The sequence below is a fragment of the Parasteatoda tepidariorum genome, chromosome 5 (genome assembly GCF_982258835.1).
Source record: "Parasteatoda tepidariorum strain Cologne lab strain chromosome 5, Ptep-v5.0, whole genome shotgun sequence".
Taxonomy (NCBI): Eukaryota; Metazoa; Arthropoda; class Arachnida; order Araneae; family Theridiidae; genus Parasteatoda; species Parasteatoda tepidariorum.
Genome location: NC_141759.1, coordinates 52,118,508 through 52,139,841, shown reverse-complemented (window position 1 = coordinate 52,139,841; position 21,334 = coordinate 52,118,508). Strand labels below are relative to the sequence as shown.

The 21,334-nt window shown below is 30.1% G+C and overlaps 1 protein-coding gene and 1 long non-coding RNA gene across 8 annotated transcripts in view; one reads left to right on the top strand and one right to left on the bottom strand.

Moving 5' to 3' along the window:
- Positions 1-2,450: 2,450 nt before the first annotated feature.
- On the bottom strand, positions 2,451-18,489 carry LOC107452804 (alpha-tocopherol transfer protein-like). 6 transcript variants are annotated; one of them, XM_043047259.3, is made up of 6 exons: positions 18,088-18,489; positions 13,997-14,126; positions 9,078-9,314; positions 6,037-6,233; positions 3,371-3,478; positions 2,451-2,618 (listed from the first exon to the last, which is right to left on the bottom strand). In XM_043047259.3, exons 2-6 carry the CDS (start codon positions 14,121-14,123, stop codon positions 2,451-2,453), a joined length of 837 nt encoding a protein of 278 aa, XP_042903193.2. In that variant the 5' UTR covers positions 14,124-14,126; positions 18,088-18,489. The 6 variants fall into 6 exon arrangements, with proteins under 6 accessions (XP_042903193.2, XP_071041272.2, XP_042903194.2 ...); XM_071185171.2 differs by having other exon boundaries at positions 6,037-6,218; positions 13,997-14,135; positions 18,088-18,480; XM_043047260.3 differs by having other exon boundaries at positions 18,084-18,476.
- LOC122270325 (uncharacterized) overlaps positions 2,515-21,334 on the top strand; it is a 30,744-nt gene continuing 11,924 nt past the window's right edge. Inside the window, exons 1-2 of one of the 2 annotated variants that reach the window (XR_011637671.2) lie at positions 2,515-2,626; positions 15,697-15,926. This is a non-coding gene — a long non-coding RNA (uncharacterized LOC122270325). The remainder of the gene's footprint in view (positions 2,627-15,696; positions 15,927-21,334) is intronic. The other variant, XR_006225733.3, reaches the window with a different exon arrangement.

Here is a 21,334-nt window from a genome sequence, read left to right as displayed (position 1 = left end):
CTAGTAGCAGAATGCACTAGGAACCTTCTTACTTTAAAAACAGCATTTTCCTGAAGCTCTTCAGTCAAGGGAAATGGAAAAGTCACAGTTTAAGAGCCTACACTTCAAACAATATATACCAAAGGTTTCCAATTTTTTTACAGTTACGAAACCCTAAACGATAAAATGCTTTTTGGCAAAACCGCAAATATAAAAGTAAAATTTATTAGCACCTATGAATATACTAACCAAAGAAGGACTACTAATTATTTTGATACTATCTTATGTGGAGAATGAAATCCTGGAGTGGTACTTAGTCTAGTTCTGAATTCGTTGTTGGCGCTAAAAATGATTAAAATAAGCTAAATAGTCTTCGAAAAATAACTAGTTTATATGTTGATTATACGTTGAGAATAGTTATCTGAGAAATATAATTAGTTATTCTTGAAATTGGTCATTTTATTTTGAATGAAAGTTCGACGAAATATACTAATGAAATTTTTCTTATAAATTTTACTGTTTCTCTTTCTGCTGCCATTTTATTTAAATAATTTTTTAAAAATAATCAAATCATCAAATAAATTATATCTTGCTGTTTAGACATAAATATAATTACAGGTTTCAAAAATTACGACTGATTTAAAAAATTTAAACTCTGGGAATTCCTGTGATCTTTCCACTGACCACTAGGGTTGACCACCATTTGAGAACACCTGATATATTCCATCTCTACGGTAAGCAATTATCTGGCCTTTAGAAAGGACAAATAACTTTAATATTTTAAAATTATTAAACTTTTTTTAAAAAAATCGTTAGTTCGGCGAGATTTTTCTATCTAAATTAAAATTATCGAATCAATGAACAATCTTCTATTTTTGTGATCACAGATAATGAAGATTTAGAATAATGTTTTTGAATAGTAAAAAAAAATTAGCGACAAAACTGTGGTTTTTTTTTCATTGCACCAATTTTAGAATTGGCATATTGGCTGAAGATAAGATGAAATTGAGCTAACATTGAAAAAGGTCCGTTTTAGCATTACTAGTATATTCCTAACCGACTCCCCTTAAACTTATTTTTAAAAAAAAAATTTGATATTTTTATTTGGAAATAAATAAATAAAACATTTTATCATTTAAACATGTATTAACAGTTATCGCAATGTAAACAAGTATATGTAAATATTCTGTGAAAAAAACTGAAGCAATATCTTGTTTTGATGCTGAGAAAAGGTACATTGAAAAAGGTCAGTTTTAGCATTACTAGTATATTCCTAACCGACTCCCCTTAAACTTGTTTTTAAAAAAAATTATTGAAATTTTTATTTGGAAATAAATAAATAAAACATTTTATCATTTAAACATGTATTAGCAGTTATCGCAATGTAAACAAGTATATGTAAATATTCTGTGAAAAAAACTGAAGCAATATCTTGTTTTGATGCTGAGAAAAGGTACATTGAAAAAGGTCAGTTTTAGCATTACTAGTATATTCCTAACCGACTCCCCTTAAACTTGTTTTTAAAAAAAATTATTGAAATTTTTATTTGGAAATAAATAAATAAAACATTTTATCATTTAAACATGTATTAGCAGTTATCGCAATGTAAACAAGTATATGTAAATATTCTGTGAAAAAAACTGAAGCAATATCTTGTTTTGATGCTGAGAAAAGGTACATTGAAAAAGGTCAGTTTTAGCATTACTAGTATATTCCTAACCGACTCCCCTTAAACTTGTTTTTAAAAAAAATTATTGAAATTTTTATTTGGAAATAAATAAATAAAACATTTTATCATTTAAACATGTATTAGCAGTTATCGCAATGTAAACAAGTATATGTAAATATTCTGTGAAAAAAACTGAAGCAATATCTTGTTTTGATGCTGAGAAAAGGTACATTGAAAAAGGTCAGTTTTAGCATTACTAGTATATTCCTAACCGACTCCCCTTAAACTTGTTTTTAAAAAAAATTATTGAAATTTTTATTTGGAAATAAATAAATAAAACATTTTATCATTTAAACATGTATTAGTAGTTATCGCAATGTAAACAAGTATATGTAAATATTCTGTGAAAAAAACTGAAGCAATATCTTGTTTTGATGCTGAGAAAAGGTACATTGAAAAAGGTCAGTTTTAGCATTACTAGTATATTCCCAGCCGACTCCCCTTCAACTTGTTTTTAAAAAAATTATTCACATTTTTATTTGGAAATAAATAAAATAAAAAATATAAACATTTTTTTTCCTTCTTTTATTGCACTGATAAAATGTTCTTTTTTTCACAATTGGTAATTTTACGATGTTTTAATTGTTTTCCATATTTTCAAGCTGACATTCTAATTTTATTCAACTCTTTCTTATAAGTACCAAAAATTGAGTGCACGACATTTTTTCACAGTTTTGGAAAAGCAGAAATGCAATGGCATTTATACATTCGCTCTTTAATCCGGACGTTTCAGTTCCTTCTGTCAAAGAGGAAAATATTTTCTATAGTAATCTTCCATTTGAAGTATGTTCTTCATTCCATTTATAAGCTCACATTCTTTTAAATGTCCTCCGTATTTTTCAGGAAGTATTTCAGGAGGTACGAACTCATGAAGATCTTTAAACTCAGTGCTGTCGGAATGAAACTGAAGCTGAAAAGGTAACACACAATATTACATAATTAACACAATATTACATAATTAACACAATATTACATAATTAACACACTATTACATAATTAACACAATATTATTTATTCACTCACACGATATTATTTACTCACTATTTTAGTTGAATGAGTAATACTGAACATTGAATATTATTTTCATCGTTGTGACAAGATAGAAAGTGTCATCTAGTATTATCAAGTCAATCGCAAAAAATAAATATGTATTGCTTTCAGACAGCTTTTATTTCAAAATAATTAAACTTAAATGATTTAAAAATATCCTTTAAATATTACCAATTTTTAAATATTCTTAAGGGAATTTTTAAGATAAGAACCGCAGATACTACGCCGACACAGCCGTGCAGATCTTTAACAGTTAACCGGCCCGGCTGAGCATGGAATGTTTGGTAAATGCTATAATTATCTGCTCATTGAACATTTTTAAATATAATTTTAGTGTTTCCTTAGCTTTTAAACGTTGCCCACGGGTCAAGATGACCTAAATATGCAATGAAATTGGATGTGTAGTCATAGAGGATTGAATAATTTCTTTGAATAAAAACGACCAATACTACGCTGTCACAGTCGGATAGATATTTTACAATTAACCAGTTAAGCATGGAATTTTTCTGTTAATGTTATGGTTTTCTGCTTGTTGAGAATTTCTTAAGTTCAATTTTAGTGTTCATTTTCTAAATAAATGAATGGGATAAGAACCATCGTTACTAAACTTACCATATCAACCATTTTCTTTGGCATAAGTGGACTTAATGCTTTATATGCAGATAAAAATCCTTCAGATGCATTTACGACATGGATTTTTTTAACCCGGCAAGGAGAATTCTGAAAGTAATTGAAAATAAAAGTCAAAACAAAATTATGGTTTACATAACATATTTCACATTGTTTTGCACATTCTAAAAAATTATATTTTGGTATATTTAACGCATGGCATATTAAAATAGTTTACCAATTATTTGCTTAAATTTTGGTAAAATCCTAGAATAGCCACATCTTGGCAACTTTTTGAAACATAGACAAGTTGGCGATTATTACTGGGATCAATGTTGGTTTTGATTATTAAAAAAATTAAATTATCACAAATTTATTGAAATATTTTAAATAGAATAAAAAATAAACTACATTTATGGTAAGTTTCTTTTAAGTATGATGGCTCATCTTTTAAATCAAATTAAATTTATTAAACCATTATATTTAATTCCTTCGAAAAATAAGCCCTTTTACCTCTTTTCTAACGAAATCCTACTTTGGCGTAGGTATACATATCAAATAACCCAATCAGGTTCGAGAATTTCGGTGGTGCGATCTTGTTGTGATTAGACGTTCAAAATAATCTCTCCGAAATATCTTCCGGAAACCAAGTTTGGCGAGATTTCAAAAACTTGCTCGGCGAAACTTAAAAAAATCGCCATGGGGTGGGCTATTCTAGGATCCACCCTAAATTTTTATCCGATTTCCATAATGTTTCATCAGTCACTTCATAATCGCACATGTTATTTAGATTATTTTTTTTGAAGCAAGAATAGATTAATAACTTAAATAACTGAAAGCTACTAATCCGGTTTAAAAAACCAACTAAGATCAATACCCATTAACGATAGAACAAGACTTTGTCAGTATAAAATACTAATCTGACCAACCAGTAATCCTCAACGCATAATGTTCAGTGCTGATCAAGAAAATAACTTCTGGCGCATTCTCTCTCTCATATATAAATATATATATATATATATATATATATATATATATATATATATATATATATATATATATATATATATATATATATATATATATATATATATATATATATATATATATATATATATATATATATATATATATATATATATATATATATATATATATATATATATACTTTTAAACCTAAACCGCATTTTGCTACACGCCGGTAAGTTTGATTACTTTTATTTCATGCTCTTTTTCAACAATATGTTTTTTGCGATATCGACACATATAAAGAATAATTTTTAGCTTAGGATAATTATTCTTTGTTCAGAAATATCGCATTAATTTATACCAATAGATGTGTCTTAATGTGAATATCCAAAACTTAATGTGAATTTATACCATTAGATGTGAAAGTAATGAGCATGATTTTATTGTAACGCGACTATTGATCGCAGCGCATTCAGATTTGTCAAAAAATGTGGTGGGGGATTAGTCCTTCCAAGCAAGCCTGGTCTCAGGTCGATCCGAGCAGTAGGAGTGGTAGGACGTGTCTTCGCACAAAGTCTTTTTTTCGATCGTGTCACGGCGTGATGGAGTGTTCGTTCGCTGGAACGGCGGTACGCGATAAAGTTTTGTGTGCGACTTTGGAAGAATGCGACGGAAATTCATCACATGCTTCAAGACGACATTAAGGAGGAATGCATTTCGAGATCTCAGTGTGGAAGGTGGCACAAGGCCTGCAAGGAGGATCGGGAGAAGGTCACCGACGAGGCTTGTTCTGGACGCCCAATAACAGGAAGACCCGATGAAAACGTCCAGCATGTGCATGAAGTTTTGAAGTCAGACAGTCGGTTAAGCATTCAGGTAATCGCTAACACCCTAAACTTGTCAAAATGTGTGGTGCATGGGATTGTGACGGAGGATTAGCAAATGCGAAAAGTCTGTACGAAGCTTGTGACGAAGGTGTTGACGGAGGAGCAAAAAGAAGTTCGAGTTTTGAGCAGTGAAGAATTGCTGGAATTACTGATTTGGTGCCCCAGCCTCCCTATAGCCCCGTGTGACATTTTTTTGCTCCTCCGACTGAAAAGAGAGCTGAAGGGAAAGCGCTGGGAGTCGGTGGAGAACAAATAAGCTCATGTTACAAAGTTTCTGAGAGGCATTCCTGTCGAGGAGTTCCAGGGTGCCTTCCAGACGTGGCAGGATCGTCTCTGCAAGTGGAATGATGCACAAGGGAACTATTTTGAAGAATTTCAACTATTTGTACCCGTAGGATCAATAAATCTATTTTTCCCAGAAAATGCGCATTACTTTCAGAACGCACCCTGTATATATATTATTCTGAATATATAATTATTCTTTAAGGTCTTAATATTTTATGTCATGGGTTGTAATATTGTTACACATTACAAATTAACCCTTGAAGCATTTAACTTATTTGAACTGTCTGATTGATTAACTGACTTATTAAAAAACGTCTTGAAAAGTTACAAGCACCAATTATTCCCTCATTTATGGAATTCCTCATATAAGATAGGCAACAAAATCGTCCAACTACTAAGATGATAACAATTTAATGTTTGCTATTGTTTAATGCATAACTTTATTTATTGGTATGTATAATTTTTAGTTCACAAAAACACCAAATCAAATTAAATAAAAATTCAGTAATAATTTATTGAGAATCTTACCAGTACTGCACTTGCGCCTAACCTAATCCAGTTGTAGTTGGCGTATTGGGGAAGTTTGGATAACATTAAATCAACAACATCTGATATAACAGTAAATCCACAAATTTGATTGATAGGATTTTGCATAAGATAAAAGTGAGAAACAGCGTCCAGGTATACTTTTTCCGTTAGAGGTAACTCAGCTACATCGATTTTAACTAGAAATAATGTATATATATATATATATATATATATATATATATATATATATATATATATATATATATATATATATATATATATATATATATATATATATATATATATGAAATATGCGGTGTATCCACACCGATATTTTTTAGTTAAAAAAGCAGAATGATTAAGGAGTCCAGTTTCAGTTTAATCTTTTATTTTACTAAGCGATGGTGAAATAGCAGTTTAACCCCTCTCCAAAGCGGGAGAAGGGGAACACATATCCCGTCTAAGCTGACGGATTTTATTTAAGCATGATAAACAACAAAAAGCCACGCAAAAACATTAGGTCCTGCGTTTTATAGGATGATTACAAGTTGTAAAGCGGTCAGTCATTATTGCCTTTTTCTGTATTCTTACGCCTCATCAATTTATTTATTACTCATAGCAAATCGTTTAATCTTTCCTTATATGGAAGTGAAAGATCTTAAAATAACTTCTCTTTTGAAGTATAAATCTAATTATTATTCATTGGCATGTTTTTAGCCTTGAAGTCCCAATAGAATTTCTACCCTTATCCTTTATTAAAGATATTTTATGAAAAGGAATGAAGTTTTAATGCTTTTATTAATACAAAAGTATTTAATTTTTGTATTACATCCCCCCCCCAAAAAAAATTTAAAATACTATGAATTTATAAAATTTATGTTGGTATGACTGTCCTCTTTCCTACTATAAATAAAGTTTTTCCAATATGTGAAAAAAATTATTTACAGCAACAACAATAAAAACATAATAATACAATTTATCTATTTAGTGAACTAAACAGAAAGAAAAATTAAACATTTTATATAACTATTCTAAAAAACTTTTCAAAAATTTTTGTATTACATATATATATATATCTTACTATATATAAAATTCTAATGATGGTGTCGCAGTTTTCCATTGTTGTCGGTGCATTTTTATTGGCCAGAAAATCACGTGGTGTGATCCAGTTTTTCCTCATTCGTCTCCTTATTGTTTTGGTTGTAGTCAGCATAAAATTAATAAAAGTCATGCTTTTCTATAAATATTTTTGAATCCCTAACTTAAAGTTATTTTCCTGTACTGCTATTATTACGCTTTTAATTCAAGAGTTTAAAACTAAGAGAATTGCTGTTTTTTTATTAGTATTATAATGTAAATCTGCCTTACATTTTAAGATAAAGTTATTTAGGAAGGTGGTCTAACAATTATTATTTTTGAGCAAATAACATTAATATACTGTTATAAATTACAGTTAAAGAGATCTGTTAAATGATTTAGAACTTAAGGATCAGCTTCATGCACAATGAGATGCAGGCAAAAAAAAAAGTATTTAATATATCCTACCGTTTGGTAAGTGAAAATATTAAATTAAGGATGTGAACTCATCAAATTTGTTTCAACAATATAACGTTATAACAACATAAATGTTATTTAAAAAAATGATTACTTAGAAAAATCACTTCTGTTTACCAATAGATCTAAATATCTAATATATATAATTCTCTTACGTGGCTATATATGTATATATATATATATATATATATATATATATATATATATATATATATATATATATATATATATATATATATATATATATATATATATATATATATATATATATATATATATATATATATATATATATATATATATATATATATATATATATATATATATATATATATATATATATATATATATATATATATATATATATATATATATATATATATATATATATATATATATATATATATGGGAGATAGTGCAGCATAGGAGTAAATGATGACGATAATTTAATAAACATAACAATTTAATAGAAATAAAAGGATGGAAGGATATAACAGTGACATGTTTGGTGAGAGCTGCCTTCTCGCAGTGGTCTCCGGAATGCATGTGACTAAGAATTAGATTGTTCTATGGTATAAAGTAAGAGTTAATTATAAATTCAGGAGTTTCCCTTCGGGACTTCGCCTTCTGGTCTGGCTGGCACCTCTCAATGTCAAGAGGATGATGCAACTTCTTTTAATATTACAAGATGGTGGAAGACGCAATGTTCGCAGTTGTTACACTATGGTATTGAAACCTATATATATATATATATATATATATATATATATATATATATATATATATATATATATATATATATATATATATATATATATATATATATATATATATATATATATATATATATATATATATATATATATATATATATATATATATATATATATACATACATACATACACGCACACATTTAGATTCAATACGAATAAAAGTGACAAAAGTCTGTAAAACATCTACTTCACAAATGTTAAGCTCACGCTGCCTTTGAATCATTTTTGGACGATAAAACTTGATGCCAGTTTGTTCTAAAATTTTATTTCGTTAATATAAGCCTAATTACACGAGTTTTTATTCTGTTTTCAAACAAAATTACACTCTTCGGAAAATATTGAAAATCCTCCAAGAAGACAACCAGATGCTAAGCAAAAAATCATTTAAAATCCTCCATTATAAACGAGTTAGGGTCTATCAAATATACTCCCAAACATTTTATGTTGGTTGTCTTCACAAATACAATATAAACGTAAGGCTTAAAAAAGAAAAGAATGCCTATAATATCGTGCTATAAGTAGATTAGATTTTAATCAGGATTATCCCTTATGAGCTCGTAGTAAAGTTTGCATACAGTATGCTGTTCTGTCATAGTCAAATTCATAAGTTCGTAAATACGCCAATGTATTGTATTTCTGAAGTATAATGTATTTATGTATGTATAAATGTATTTGTGAATAACTAATTATTAAAAAACGAAAAGAATGCTTACAATACTGTGCTATAAGTAGGAGACTGTTGTCTTTCATTCTGAAGGGGGAAATCTCAAAAGGATTTAGGTATGCTTTTGGCAATGCATCTAAAACACACGTTTTGTAGTAATCAGGATTATCCCTTACGAGTTCGTAGTATGTTTGCATACAGTGTGCTGTTCTGTCACAGTCAAATTCATAAGCTCGTAAATACGCCAATAAAAATTCCTCATCTGGAGATGGCTTGAATTCTTTATCTAAGAAAAAAAAATTATGAAGAAATATTAGTGTGTGAGCTACCACCGCGAAACTGAAGAAATTCAGCTATTCTACGGTTTATCTAAGATGATGTGCAGGTTAACTAATGTAATCCATGAAAGTGCCGAAAAATGTTTCATTTCCCGAATTATCTAGTTCATCCGAAAATTCTTTTGATGATCTGTGCAATATTATGCAGGCACTTGTTAATCTACTCATTACTTACTAGCAGGGAGCGATTTCGTCGACTAGAAAGTAGCAAATTGCCAGTTTCAGAAAAACGCAGTAGCTAATATTTTCTGATGATTTGGATTTTTGATCGTTTTTCCGTAACTAGCGTAACTTCCGTAACTTTCAAATTCGGATATTTTTAATACGACGTTATTACGACACGCGAATTTCAAATTAGAGTTATCATTTCTTGACGCTCTCGATTAACGGCGGTTCCATCCTAAATCCTCATTGTTTTTTGATCATTTTTGAGATATTTATTAACCGTTTATTCGACGATCTTCACATAATTTTTCAAACTCCAGTATTTTTAATATAATGCTATTGCGACTCCCGAATTTCGAAAACGATTAATCAACGATTAATCATTAACGAAGAGCATGATTCACGTCTATTCCGTCGTTAATCCACGTGCTTTCTGATCGTTTTCTCGCTAGTTATTTGATCTTTTTTTTCTTCTTTTACAGCATTTTTATATAGTCAATTTTAATTCCGATATTTTTAATGCATTTCGACCGGAATTTCGGATTAGAGAATCGGATTTCGGACCCCGGAATTTCGAATTAGAGTGATCACTTTTTGGCGTGCTTAATTCACGACTATTCCATCAGTAACCCCCTTCATTTTCCAACCATTTTCTCTGCAGATATTTTCTTATCGTTTTTTTCACGCCGTTTTTTGAATAACGATATTTTTAATATAAAGTTATTACGACGCATGTTGGCTAATCACTTTTTGACTATGCTGTTGTAAACGAACGTCAAAATGCATAGAAAACATGGAAAAATTACTGAGTAATGAAAAAAGAAAGAAAAAAATTAATAAAATCCCGAAAATAAAAGATATAATCTTTTCATCAGCTGACATTATATCCACAAAAAGGAGTTCTTTCTAATATTGTATCAATATAGCCAAAGTAAAATACATCAATACAATAGTGTGAGAAGCACTCAAAAAAATTTACAACAAATAAAATAGAACACATTAAGTAAAAATATCACGTAAAAACAGAAAATAAAATATAAATAAAAAGCAGAATAAAACATAAAACTAAATCCATTAAGCGAGTAGCGAATTCAAATGAACTTACATGAACGGAAAATTTTTCAAGAATGATTTAAAATATTTTCGTAATAAGATTGCCACATTACAAAATATGAAAACAGAAGCGCAAATTCAGGTAAAAGCATAAAATAGAGGGGTTTTGTTTTACTGCATTACCAGGGACTAATACCTTTATATCTATGTGCATTACTGAAGTGCGTTTGATTTGTGAGTTACCAGGGATGGGCCCAAAAATGGATGCGCGCAAGGTAATATTATATTGGATAATTCAAAGAATTTGACAGTTAATAATGTTGGGAAAAAAATTATATAAATTAACAAAAGAAATTTTTAGTAAATTTATTTGCAATAATATACAATTAACTCAATGATTTAATATAGAATTTAATTACTTTAGTTGGGTATCCATTGTTCTTCATCAAATTTTGGAAGAGTTTGTATATTTGTTTTTTGGATAAATAAATATTACTACATATTCTTTTAATTCTATTCATCCGATAAAAAATGGTATTTAAATAGATTTTATTACAAACATTAGAATTCTAAGTAAATAGTTCATTCATATTAAAATTAAAATCATTTCTCTTATTATAAACCAACAAGGCAGATATTTTCTTCTTTTATAATACCCAAATATAAAAAATTTTAATTAATATTATCATCATGATTATGAAGCAAGATTAATTCCTCGGGATAAATATTATTTAATAAAATATTATAATCTTGAAAATTAAAGATGATTAAATTATCAATAAATCTAAAAACAAATTTAATATTAAGAGTATAATTTTTTTTCTTAATAAGTTAGCTTAGAAAGATGAAAAATTAGATCCTTGTGGTATTCTATCAATTTGAAGAAAAATGTTTTCTCCATTCTAAAGAAAATTACTAAAGAGACAAAAATTAATTAGAATTTTTTAATAATGAAAGTCGTTACTAAGGATCTTTTTAAAATCGTAGTAATAATTCAAAAGGACATCTTTTAGTTTAGAAAGGGGAATGCTATTGATAAGATCCTGGAAATCAAAAGTCGCAATAGAATTCGATATCAGACTTACAATGTACTTTCTCTGGATAAACATACTTTTTTTTTCAACGGATTCGGATTTCTGACCCCCAAAATATAAGGGGTAGTCGCAATCTGAGAAATATGGCTCCCGTAGTTTGATCAAGAGAGCTATCTGGCGTTTGGACCCCTTGATGTTAATTTTTCTTTTTGCTTACTTCGCCTTATCCCAAGAACGTTTTAAGCAAAATGAAAAATTTTTTGCACAATTATAAAATTCATTTATCTAAAGATTTACATTGGGTTCAAAATTGTGAAGCTGGGGAGTTGAACATTAGTCGACGTAATCTCAAAAATTGGGTCGGCTGTTCAACGACGGTTATGAAATATAATAAAATAAAACCTTCCCTGTTAAAAAAAAACTTTTCCTTTCCCATAAACTTCTAAAACAATTTATTATAAGTAGTTTACAAATGCAATTAAACGAAAACCAATACCTTTAAGCATATTTCTAAGCGTTTCCAAACAGACTTTCCTTGAATGTAATCTTCCTATGAATAAAATCTTCCCTGTTAGAAAAAAAAAACTTTTCCTTTCTTTTTTTCCTTTCCCACAAACTTCCAAAACAAATTACAAGTAATTTGCACAAAACAAATTATAAGTATTATAAGTAATTTGCAAATGCAATTAAACGAAAACCAATACCTTTAAGCATGTTTCTAAGCGTTTCCAAACAGACTTTCCTTGAATGTTATCTTCCTATGAATAAAATCTCCTATGAATAAAATCTTCCCTGTTAGAAAAAAAAAACTTTTCCCTTCTTTTTTTCCTTTCCCATAAACTTCTAAAAGAAATTATTATAAGTAATTTACAAATGCAATTAACCGAAAACCAATAACTTTAAGCAGATTTCTAAGCGTTTCCAAACAAACTTTCCTTGAATGTTATCTTCCTATGAATGAAATCTCCTATGAATAAAATCTTCCCTGTTAAAAAAAAAACTTTTCCTTTCTTTTTTTCCTTTCCCATAAACTTCTAAAACAAATTATTATAAGTAATTTACAAATGCAATTAAACGAAAACCAATACCTTTAAGCATATTTCTAAGCGTTTCCATGCAAACTGACTTTCCTTGAATGCTATCTTCCTATGAATAAAATCCCCTATGAATAAAATCTTCCCTGTTAGAAAAAAAACTTTTCCTTTCTTTTTTTCCTTTAACATAAACTTCTAAAACAAATTATTATAAGTAATTTACAAATGCAATTAACCGAAAGCCAATACCTTTAAGCATATTTGTAAGCGTTTACAAACAGACTTTCCTTGAATGTTATTTTCCTATGAATAAAATCTTCCCTGTTAGAAAAAAAAAACTTTTCCTTTCTTTTTTTCCTTTCCCACAAACTTCTAAAACAAATTATTATAAGTAATTTATAAATGCAATTAAACGAAAACCAATACCTTTAAGCATGTTTCTAAGCTTTTCCAAACAAACTTTCCTTGAATGTTATCTTCCTATGAATAAAATCTCTTATGAATAAAATCTTCCCTGTTAAAAAAAACTTTTCCTTTCCTTTTTTCCTTTCCCATAAACTTCTAAAACAAATTATTATAAGTAATTTACAAATGCAATTAAACGAAAACCAATACCTTTAAGCATGTTTCTAAGCTTTTCCAAACAAACTTTCCTTGAATGTTATCTTCCTATGAATAAAATCTCTTATGAATAAAATCTTCCCTGTTAAAAAAAACTTTTCCCTTCCTTTTTTCCTTTCCCATAAACTTCTAAAACAAATTATTATAAGTAATTTACAAATGCAATTAAGCGAAAACCAATACCTTTAAGCATGTTTCTAAGCTTTTCCAAACAAACTTTCCTTGAATGTTATCTTCCTATGAATAAAATCTCTTATGAATAAAATCTTCCCTGTTAAAAAAAACTTTTCCTTTCCTTTTTTCCTTTCCCATAAACTTCTAAAACAAATTATTATAAGTAATTTACAAATGCAATTAAACGAAAACCAATACCTTTAAGCATATTTCTAAGCGTTTCCAAACAGACTTTCCTTGAATGTTATCTTCCTATGAATAAAATCTTCCCTATTAGAAAAAAAAACTTTTCCTTTCTTTTTTTCCTTTCCCATAAACTTCTAAAACAAATTATTATAAGTAATTTACAAATGCAATTAAGCGAAAACCAATACCTTTAAACATATTTCTAAGCGTTTCCAAACAGACTTTCCTTGAATGTTATCTTCCTATGAATAAAATCTTCCCTGTTTAAAAAAAAACTTTTATTTTCCTATTTTCCTTTCCCATAAACTTCTAAGACAAATTATTATAAGTAATTTACAAATGCAATTAAACGAAAACCAATACCTTTAAGCATGTTTCTAAGCGTTTCCAAACTGATTTTCCTTGAATGTTCAGATTCATTAATAACAGCCATAGCCTTGTCTTCTTCTTCTTTAGGCAACTGTACAGCATCGTATGGTACTAGGTTCATATTCTAAAAAATCTAATTAATTGTTCTCAATAGAAAAGATCAGATTTGTTACTAACTGACAAAGCAGTATCTTAGTAAAATAGATGTACAGTGCTCAAAATAAAAAAAGGATGAGAAACTTAATAACTTTTATACGCTATCATTAGATTTTCAACAAATCTGTTTTAAATCATAACGGTTAGAGGGACTAAGCTTAAGCATGCTGATATGTTTGTGCTGACATTTTTTTAATTTATGAAATAGGCCTTAAAAACGTGAGATCTCTTAATAAACATAACCCTTTTTTCTGCCGGATTTGGATTCATAATTCTCAAAATGTGGAAGTTCAGTAACAGCAAACTGAGAAACATAGTTTATACAGAAACAGGAATATATAGTCTAATAGTTTCGACAGGATAGTAACCGTAAGTTCGGGCATTTTAATGTAATTTTAATTTTTCACACGTAATTACCCTGAGAAAAAAATTACGGTTCAAACTACCAGAATATAGTAAAATTTACCATGTTTCTTACTGTATGGGAAGATCAAAGAGTTCGGTAATTTTTACCGAAGCACTTTAGTAATGATTTTGGTAAATTTATCAATAAAAAATGGTTTTATATTTTTCAATAAAATTTGGTAATTTTATCATGATACTTTAGAGCAATTTAACCAAATTAATGGCATAGAAGCCATTTATTTCTCTAAATTTACTGTTTAGTTTCGTATTTTTTGCTAAACGTGTGGTAATAAAGGCTGTAAGCCGTCCGGATTGTGTAGGGGGCAGGGAACGATCCTTGCATCAGAAAGGTCCTGGGTTCGAATCCCGGGAAAGACATGGATGTTTCTTTCTCTCTGTGTTCTCTGTCCTTTCTCCTTTGTGTGTGAATGTGACCTGCCCATAAACGGGTTGTGGTTGTGTAAATGGCGTGGCAGAAGTCGAATTCTTGGCCATAGAAGGCGCCACTGAAAAACAGGAACAATCACATCCCCACTGCCTAAAAACAGGCATACGACAGAAAACGAAAATAAAACAAAACTATAATTTTTAAAACCAGAATTTCCGGTAAAACCTGTTAACTTATATTTTGAAACATTTCCAAATAAATGGTTTTAATGGTGTATATTTTGGTTTGATTAACAGAATTTTGTTTCTTTTTCCTTCTACCAGAAATGTCACTATCATACAGTAAGGTAGTTTTTCAAATTTTCATTTCTCAAAACTGATTTAACTGATTCGCTTTATATTTTGGATTACGTCTATTAAAAATTACATTAAAAATTATTTAAAAATTAATGCCCTTTTATTTTTAAAAAAAATGGGACCATTATCGAAACGAATACTCGTAAAAAATTTACGTTCTGTTTGAACTATTAGAATCCTATTTTCCAGATTATGTTTCATATCTGGAGGTTAATACTTTTAGAAAAGTGCATGTTTATGCAGAGAAAGTTTGTTTCTGTGATTGATTTTATTTTTAAAATATCGTCTGCGCATTATTTTGGAAAATTCAAGATTCGTACCATAAATTATTAAGATTGTATCTGAATACGTGAAAGCGCCACCATTAGATCAAGCGTTTTTTTTTCCAGTGCCCACCTGGAGAATGACCTCACATCACACAGACATCTGAATGGCAAATTTGTTGGCCACTTTTCTCTTTCAGGGGCACCATATTAGGTGGGGCAATGTTGCTCCCACAATACAGTGTACAAATAGTTCGATGAATGAAAGAACATCCATGCCTTGCCCGGGATTCCAACGCAGAACCTTTCTGATGCAATGCCAACCCCTACACAGGGCGGTCGGCATTGGATCATAAGTAAGTAAGATTATATCTTTTTGATTTCGCTCACTGTTCATTAAAATATTTGCATGCTGTGAACTTTAGATGAGAATATGGGCATAAATTTTAAATTGGATTTTTTTTTTCGTTGAAATTTGGAATGGCTTTCTATTAAAATATTTAAGAAAGAAAATCTAATAAATTCAGAATTTTCTAAGAAAAGTGATTTTGAAACGATCAAGCAATTTAGTAAACAATTTTGTGGCAATATATATTTTTTTTCTTGAATATCATGAAAACTATATTTTTGCTTAATTTGAAAAATGCAATATAGGAGGAAACTGCATTACATTTATGACGCATTATTTAATATATCAGCTGCGTTATAAAGTAAAATGAATTATTAAAGTTGGAAAAGGAGTAGAGTTTGATTTGAAACAGCGGGCCTCTAAGAAATCTGATCCTTGCATTTTAAAATATATGTACTTCGTAAGTTTTTGAAGTAAATGAAGTTTTAATTAACAAATATATCTTATCATTAAATTTTTTTTTGTTGAGATTATTCATTTAATGAGCAGTTCTCAAAATGAAAAACTGAGGACCCTGAATAACTCTTGATCTAATAATCGGATCTTTTTATCTGGGACTTAATCCTAATTATTCAAGGAGATGACTTAAAATATACTAATTAATTAGCGCAGACTATATTTTAAGTTACGAAATCAGACGCAAAAACGTTTTTTCTCTGAATGAAAACACACCTTTTTTTCAACGGATTCTGATGTTTGACCCCCAAAATATAAGGGATAGTTGCAATTTGAGAAATACGGTCCCAATAGTTCGGTCAGGAGAGCGATCCAAAGTTTGGACCTCTTAATGTTAATTTTACTTTTTGCGTATTCCGCCATATATCGAAAATTTTTAAGCTGAATTGACGAATTTATACACAAAATTATAAAATTTGTTTAGCTGCAGATAATTCAATGCAAAAAATGAATTTTAGTGAGTATTTATTAGTTTTTATTTTATTATATGCTGGTCAAAATATTTTGAACCGTAAGGCATACAGTTTTTTATATCATATTAAAAAACCTATTTTCACACGGCAAAATGCAAAATTTTAGCAAAATCGGACGAATAATTCGTCAGACTAAGATTTTATTAATTGCCGTTGATGAATGAGAAACAACTGCCATTTAAATTGCAACAATCCATAATGATAATCTTATAAGAAAAATTCATTTTTCACTCATTCAGCTCGAAAGGTTCGTAGTGGAATGTTCTAATGTCGGCAGTCACTTTCCCTGTGCTTTGAACTATTAAAAAGTTAAAGGCAATACAATAAAATAGCGCGGTATTTATTCTATCCCGTAATGCTTTTCTCGCAATGAGATTAACTTCTAAAGCTGGTCTATCTAAGTGCGTGATTGAAGCATTCATATGATATCTATTGAGCAGCGAGGGCTCAGGGGATAGAGCGTTCACCTTCCAATGCGGCGAACCGGTATCGAATTCCAGTCGATACGAATTCCACATCCCCGACTTGCACCGACCACAGTGCTGACGTGAAATATCCTCAGTGGTAGACGGATCATGGGTAAGAGTCTATTTGCAAATCAGGCTAACCGTGGGACGTTCTCGTGGATTTCCTTTCCATGAAGCGCAAATTCAAGTTAGTTCCCTCTAAAAGTCCTCCAAGAAGGCAAATTTCTCCCAATACTTGATCCAGGAGTTCCCTTGTTTTCTGGATTGGGTTCAAAATTACAAGGCTGCGTAGTTGAACATTAGCCGTCGTAAACCCAAAAATTATCTCGGCTGTTCAGTGACGGTTATAAAATAAAATAAAATATTACATCCGTTAAGATATGTCCCTCAGTGGACTGATTGTATAGACACGGCTCCCAGTTGAACACCGAAGTCAAGCATAACTAGCTGCGGTCGGTAAGCCGGTGGGTGACCACTTTAATCAGTCTTCGTAGGGACCAAGGGTGGACCGTATCGGTCCTCGTTAAACTGTTCTACCGTAAAATGCTCGCCTTCGCTTTCAGGTCGTCGGGGTACCAAAGCAGGGAAGCCATCCCCTCTGCAGAGGACCAAAATTGCGATGGCATGTCTTCGGATTAGCCTCAGGGATATTTACCACCACCAATAGCTCATTGTGCAGCTCTAGTGTGACGTAAATAAAGTACCTACCTACCGTTAAGATATTGAGCCCGTCCTAATTCTATCCCGTTTAGGCCCCATTTACATGCTTTAATTCTGTGGTGTAGTCCATTTGGGTGCCACGTGTACCACCATTAAAAAGATGCAGGTCAGAAGTTTGATCCTGGCTGCTGGCAGCTAGTGTGTGTGGATAAGCACATACACACTAAATTTCTTGTAGTTAAATGCGCTTTTGTTGATACGATGTACAAGTTAATAGGTGTAAAAGTCAGTCTAGGCACTTTCCACGTCGTTCAGTTGAGATTGAAACCACGTGGCGCTCTTAACATTTAATGTTTGGTCGTGACCGTTAAATGTTGTGCCTGGAAAAGCAGGGTGACGTACTTAACTGTAATCCGAAATAATTATAAGAAGGTGTGTGCTAATGCCGCTTCCTTAGAGACTATCTTCACACTTGTAGTTCGTTAAATACTTTGATAGAGCTCTCTATTTCTTCTTTTACCAGGTGCTAAAGTTTGATAAAATATTCTTAGTAGATTGGAAAATTGGAAATTTCTAACTGTTATCAGCAAATCTTTTGCACATTCCTCTAACTATGATGCATGAGACACTGGGTATTAGTGAACAGAAACGTGACTTAATCATTATAGATATTTGACTGACGCGTTCTTCATACCGTTGCAATGGCATTTAAGAAAAAATGCATGTTTTAGGGATTAACGTTTAAATTAAATGTTTGAAAGTTTTAATTTTAATGTAGCAATCGAAATAGTGAGAGATATGTAATCCGGATGAAACTAAAATCAACTCAGTGACGGTTTTGGATGTTTATTATAAACATTTGAATATCCTTTTTTTTGTTGCTTTTTTATATATTTCTGTAACTAAATACCGTAATGTGTAAATTAAATGTTACTTTTCTCCCGCATAGCACAAAATGCTTCAAGAACAATATTTTAAAACTTTAGATAACGGAGTTAAATGATGAAAAAATATATAATGCAAGTGCGGCATAAAATTCCTTATTCACGTCTGGAAATATCTTATTTTTTGATGAAAAGAAATGAATTATTAAACTTGCTTTTTGATCTGATTTCGAGATACTTTAGAGTATTCAATGCAGATGAAAAAACGCTATTGTAAAAATACTTCCTTAGACGGTTCGGAAATAATGGCCCAGAATTCTCTTAGACATTTTTTACTGTATCTAACCAACATTCTGGTTTAAAAGTACGGTTTATTTAAACCATTTACAAATGGCATATTATTAGCACTGAAATCTATTGACATGAGAAAAAGTTCTTTGAACGATTGGTCAGTGTCTCAAATAGAATCGTCTGTGTTTTAATTGGTTTTGCTATCGCCTTCTTCACCTAAAATATCGTTCTATTATTTATTATTTACATTCGCAATTGTGCTTATAAAAATGAAAATAATATTTTAATAAAATATACTGTTATGTTATTGTTTTAAATAATTATTTTTGTTTAATTCAGAAATAAAAAAATAACTTTCTGATATCTATCTATATTGCACAATCTATTGAAGTAATGCATTTTTTAAAGAAATTTTTATACAACTAAACTTTTTTGGAGTTATTTTCTAATTCCTAATTTAAAACTTATATTTCGATCAAAAAAAACTTAACAATCAATTTTTTATTTTACAAATTTTTTCAAACAGAGTTTCCAAATAGATTTTTTTCACAGAAAATCTAAGTGTCGAGTTTTTAAACACGAGTACTTAAACATTAATAATAAACATTAATGTAATAACACGATTACTATATTGAAAATTAATTATTAAATGTAGAAAAAGACATCCATAAATTCTAATGTTCACAAAACTTAAGCTTGAGCAATGACAATTATGTGACACGCTGAATGCTAGAAGTACTATTCTGAATTATCATATAATATCACATAAAATGTTGCTACTGAACTAAGTTTTGTTCAAATAATATTACATGCCAAAATATTTGATTGTAATATCAATCACTCATTGGATGCGTTGGGCACTAATGCAGTTGTTGTTATTGTTGTTGTCGTCTGCCATGTAGGCAAAGGGGGTGCGATTGTCCTTGTTTTGCAGTGGCGCCATCTATGTTCAAGTATTTTACTTCTACCACACCCTTACGTCACTCTCGTTTTATAGGGCCCATTCATTCATCCACAGATCGTAATTTTGACCTGAACTAGAAGACGATCAATCTGCAATTCAATACCCCAGGGGTATTGATTTGTTATGGGAATATGGAGGACTTGTGACCCGACAGACTTAACGTGCACCAGTCACCATTTACTACTGTCTTCGAGCTCCAGTTCTCACAAACTTGAGTCCAGCGCCCTGCCAACCAGGGTATCCCGGCCACCAATGCAGTTTAACTTCGTTTATAAACATAGGTATTTCTTTCTCCACCAGCGTAAATCATAAATAAATATCGTGAAACCTAAAATATAGCTCTAAATTATTATATAACATTCGTGAATTAAATAAAGTTAAAACAAAAATATAGTTCATTTTAAATCCGTCTGTAATGCGGTGGCGGGGAAAGAACTTCCTAAAGTTTGAGCTTGTCACTAAGTTTAACGTTCATTATTATGCCTATGCATGTACGTTTAACAATCATTCAGAAAAATGTAACTTGTATAATCAAGTATTTATACGCATATAATTAAAATGCCTAAAGCATGCCCATAGTTGAAATTATTTTAAGTATTATGTAAGCTATCATATCAATATTGAATACCAGGGGTAGTTGAGCTCCTTGCCTTTCGGTTTTGTTTTTAAGTGATTAGTGCGTTAGGTAAGTTTGTCAGTAGTTCTGTCATGGGCTCAGCAGGGAAGAAACAATTTACAAAGTAATCAATGAAGTGCTTCTTCTTCTTTATTGAGGCTTTATGATTTGGCAAACTCTTCGATTGCGTTTAAGTGACTATATTTGATATGGAAAAAAAATTTCTTCCAAAAGGGTTTATTGATGGCCAAATCAAAGCCCAGATAAAATTTTCTACTAGATTGGCATTGCACAATATTGAGCGTTAAAAACTATTTGGTCTGATGTCGTCTGGATAAATATTTATTACTAGATTTATATCTTAAAACGTGGCAATAAGTGTTCGCAAATCTTAATATTTTTAATTGTCTATTTATAATATGATACATCTTCTTTATTAAGATTTATTCATTAATAAATCCAAGAAGACATTTGAAATTTTAAGTCGGTACTGAATTATTTTGAAATTGAGTATTGAAAATTGGTTACTTTCATGAGACACGTC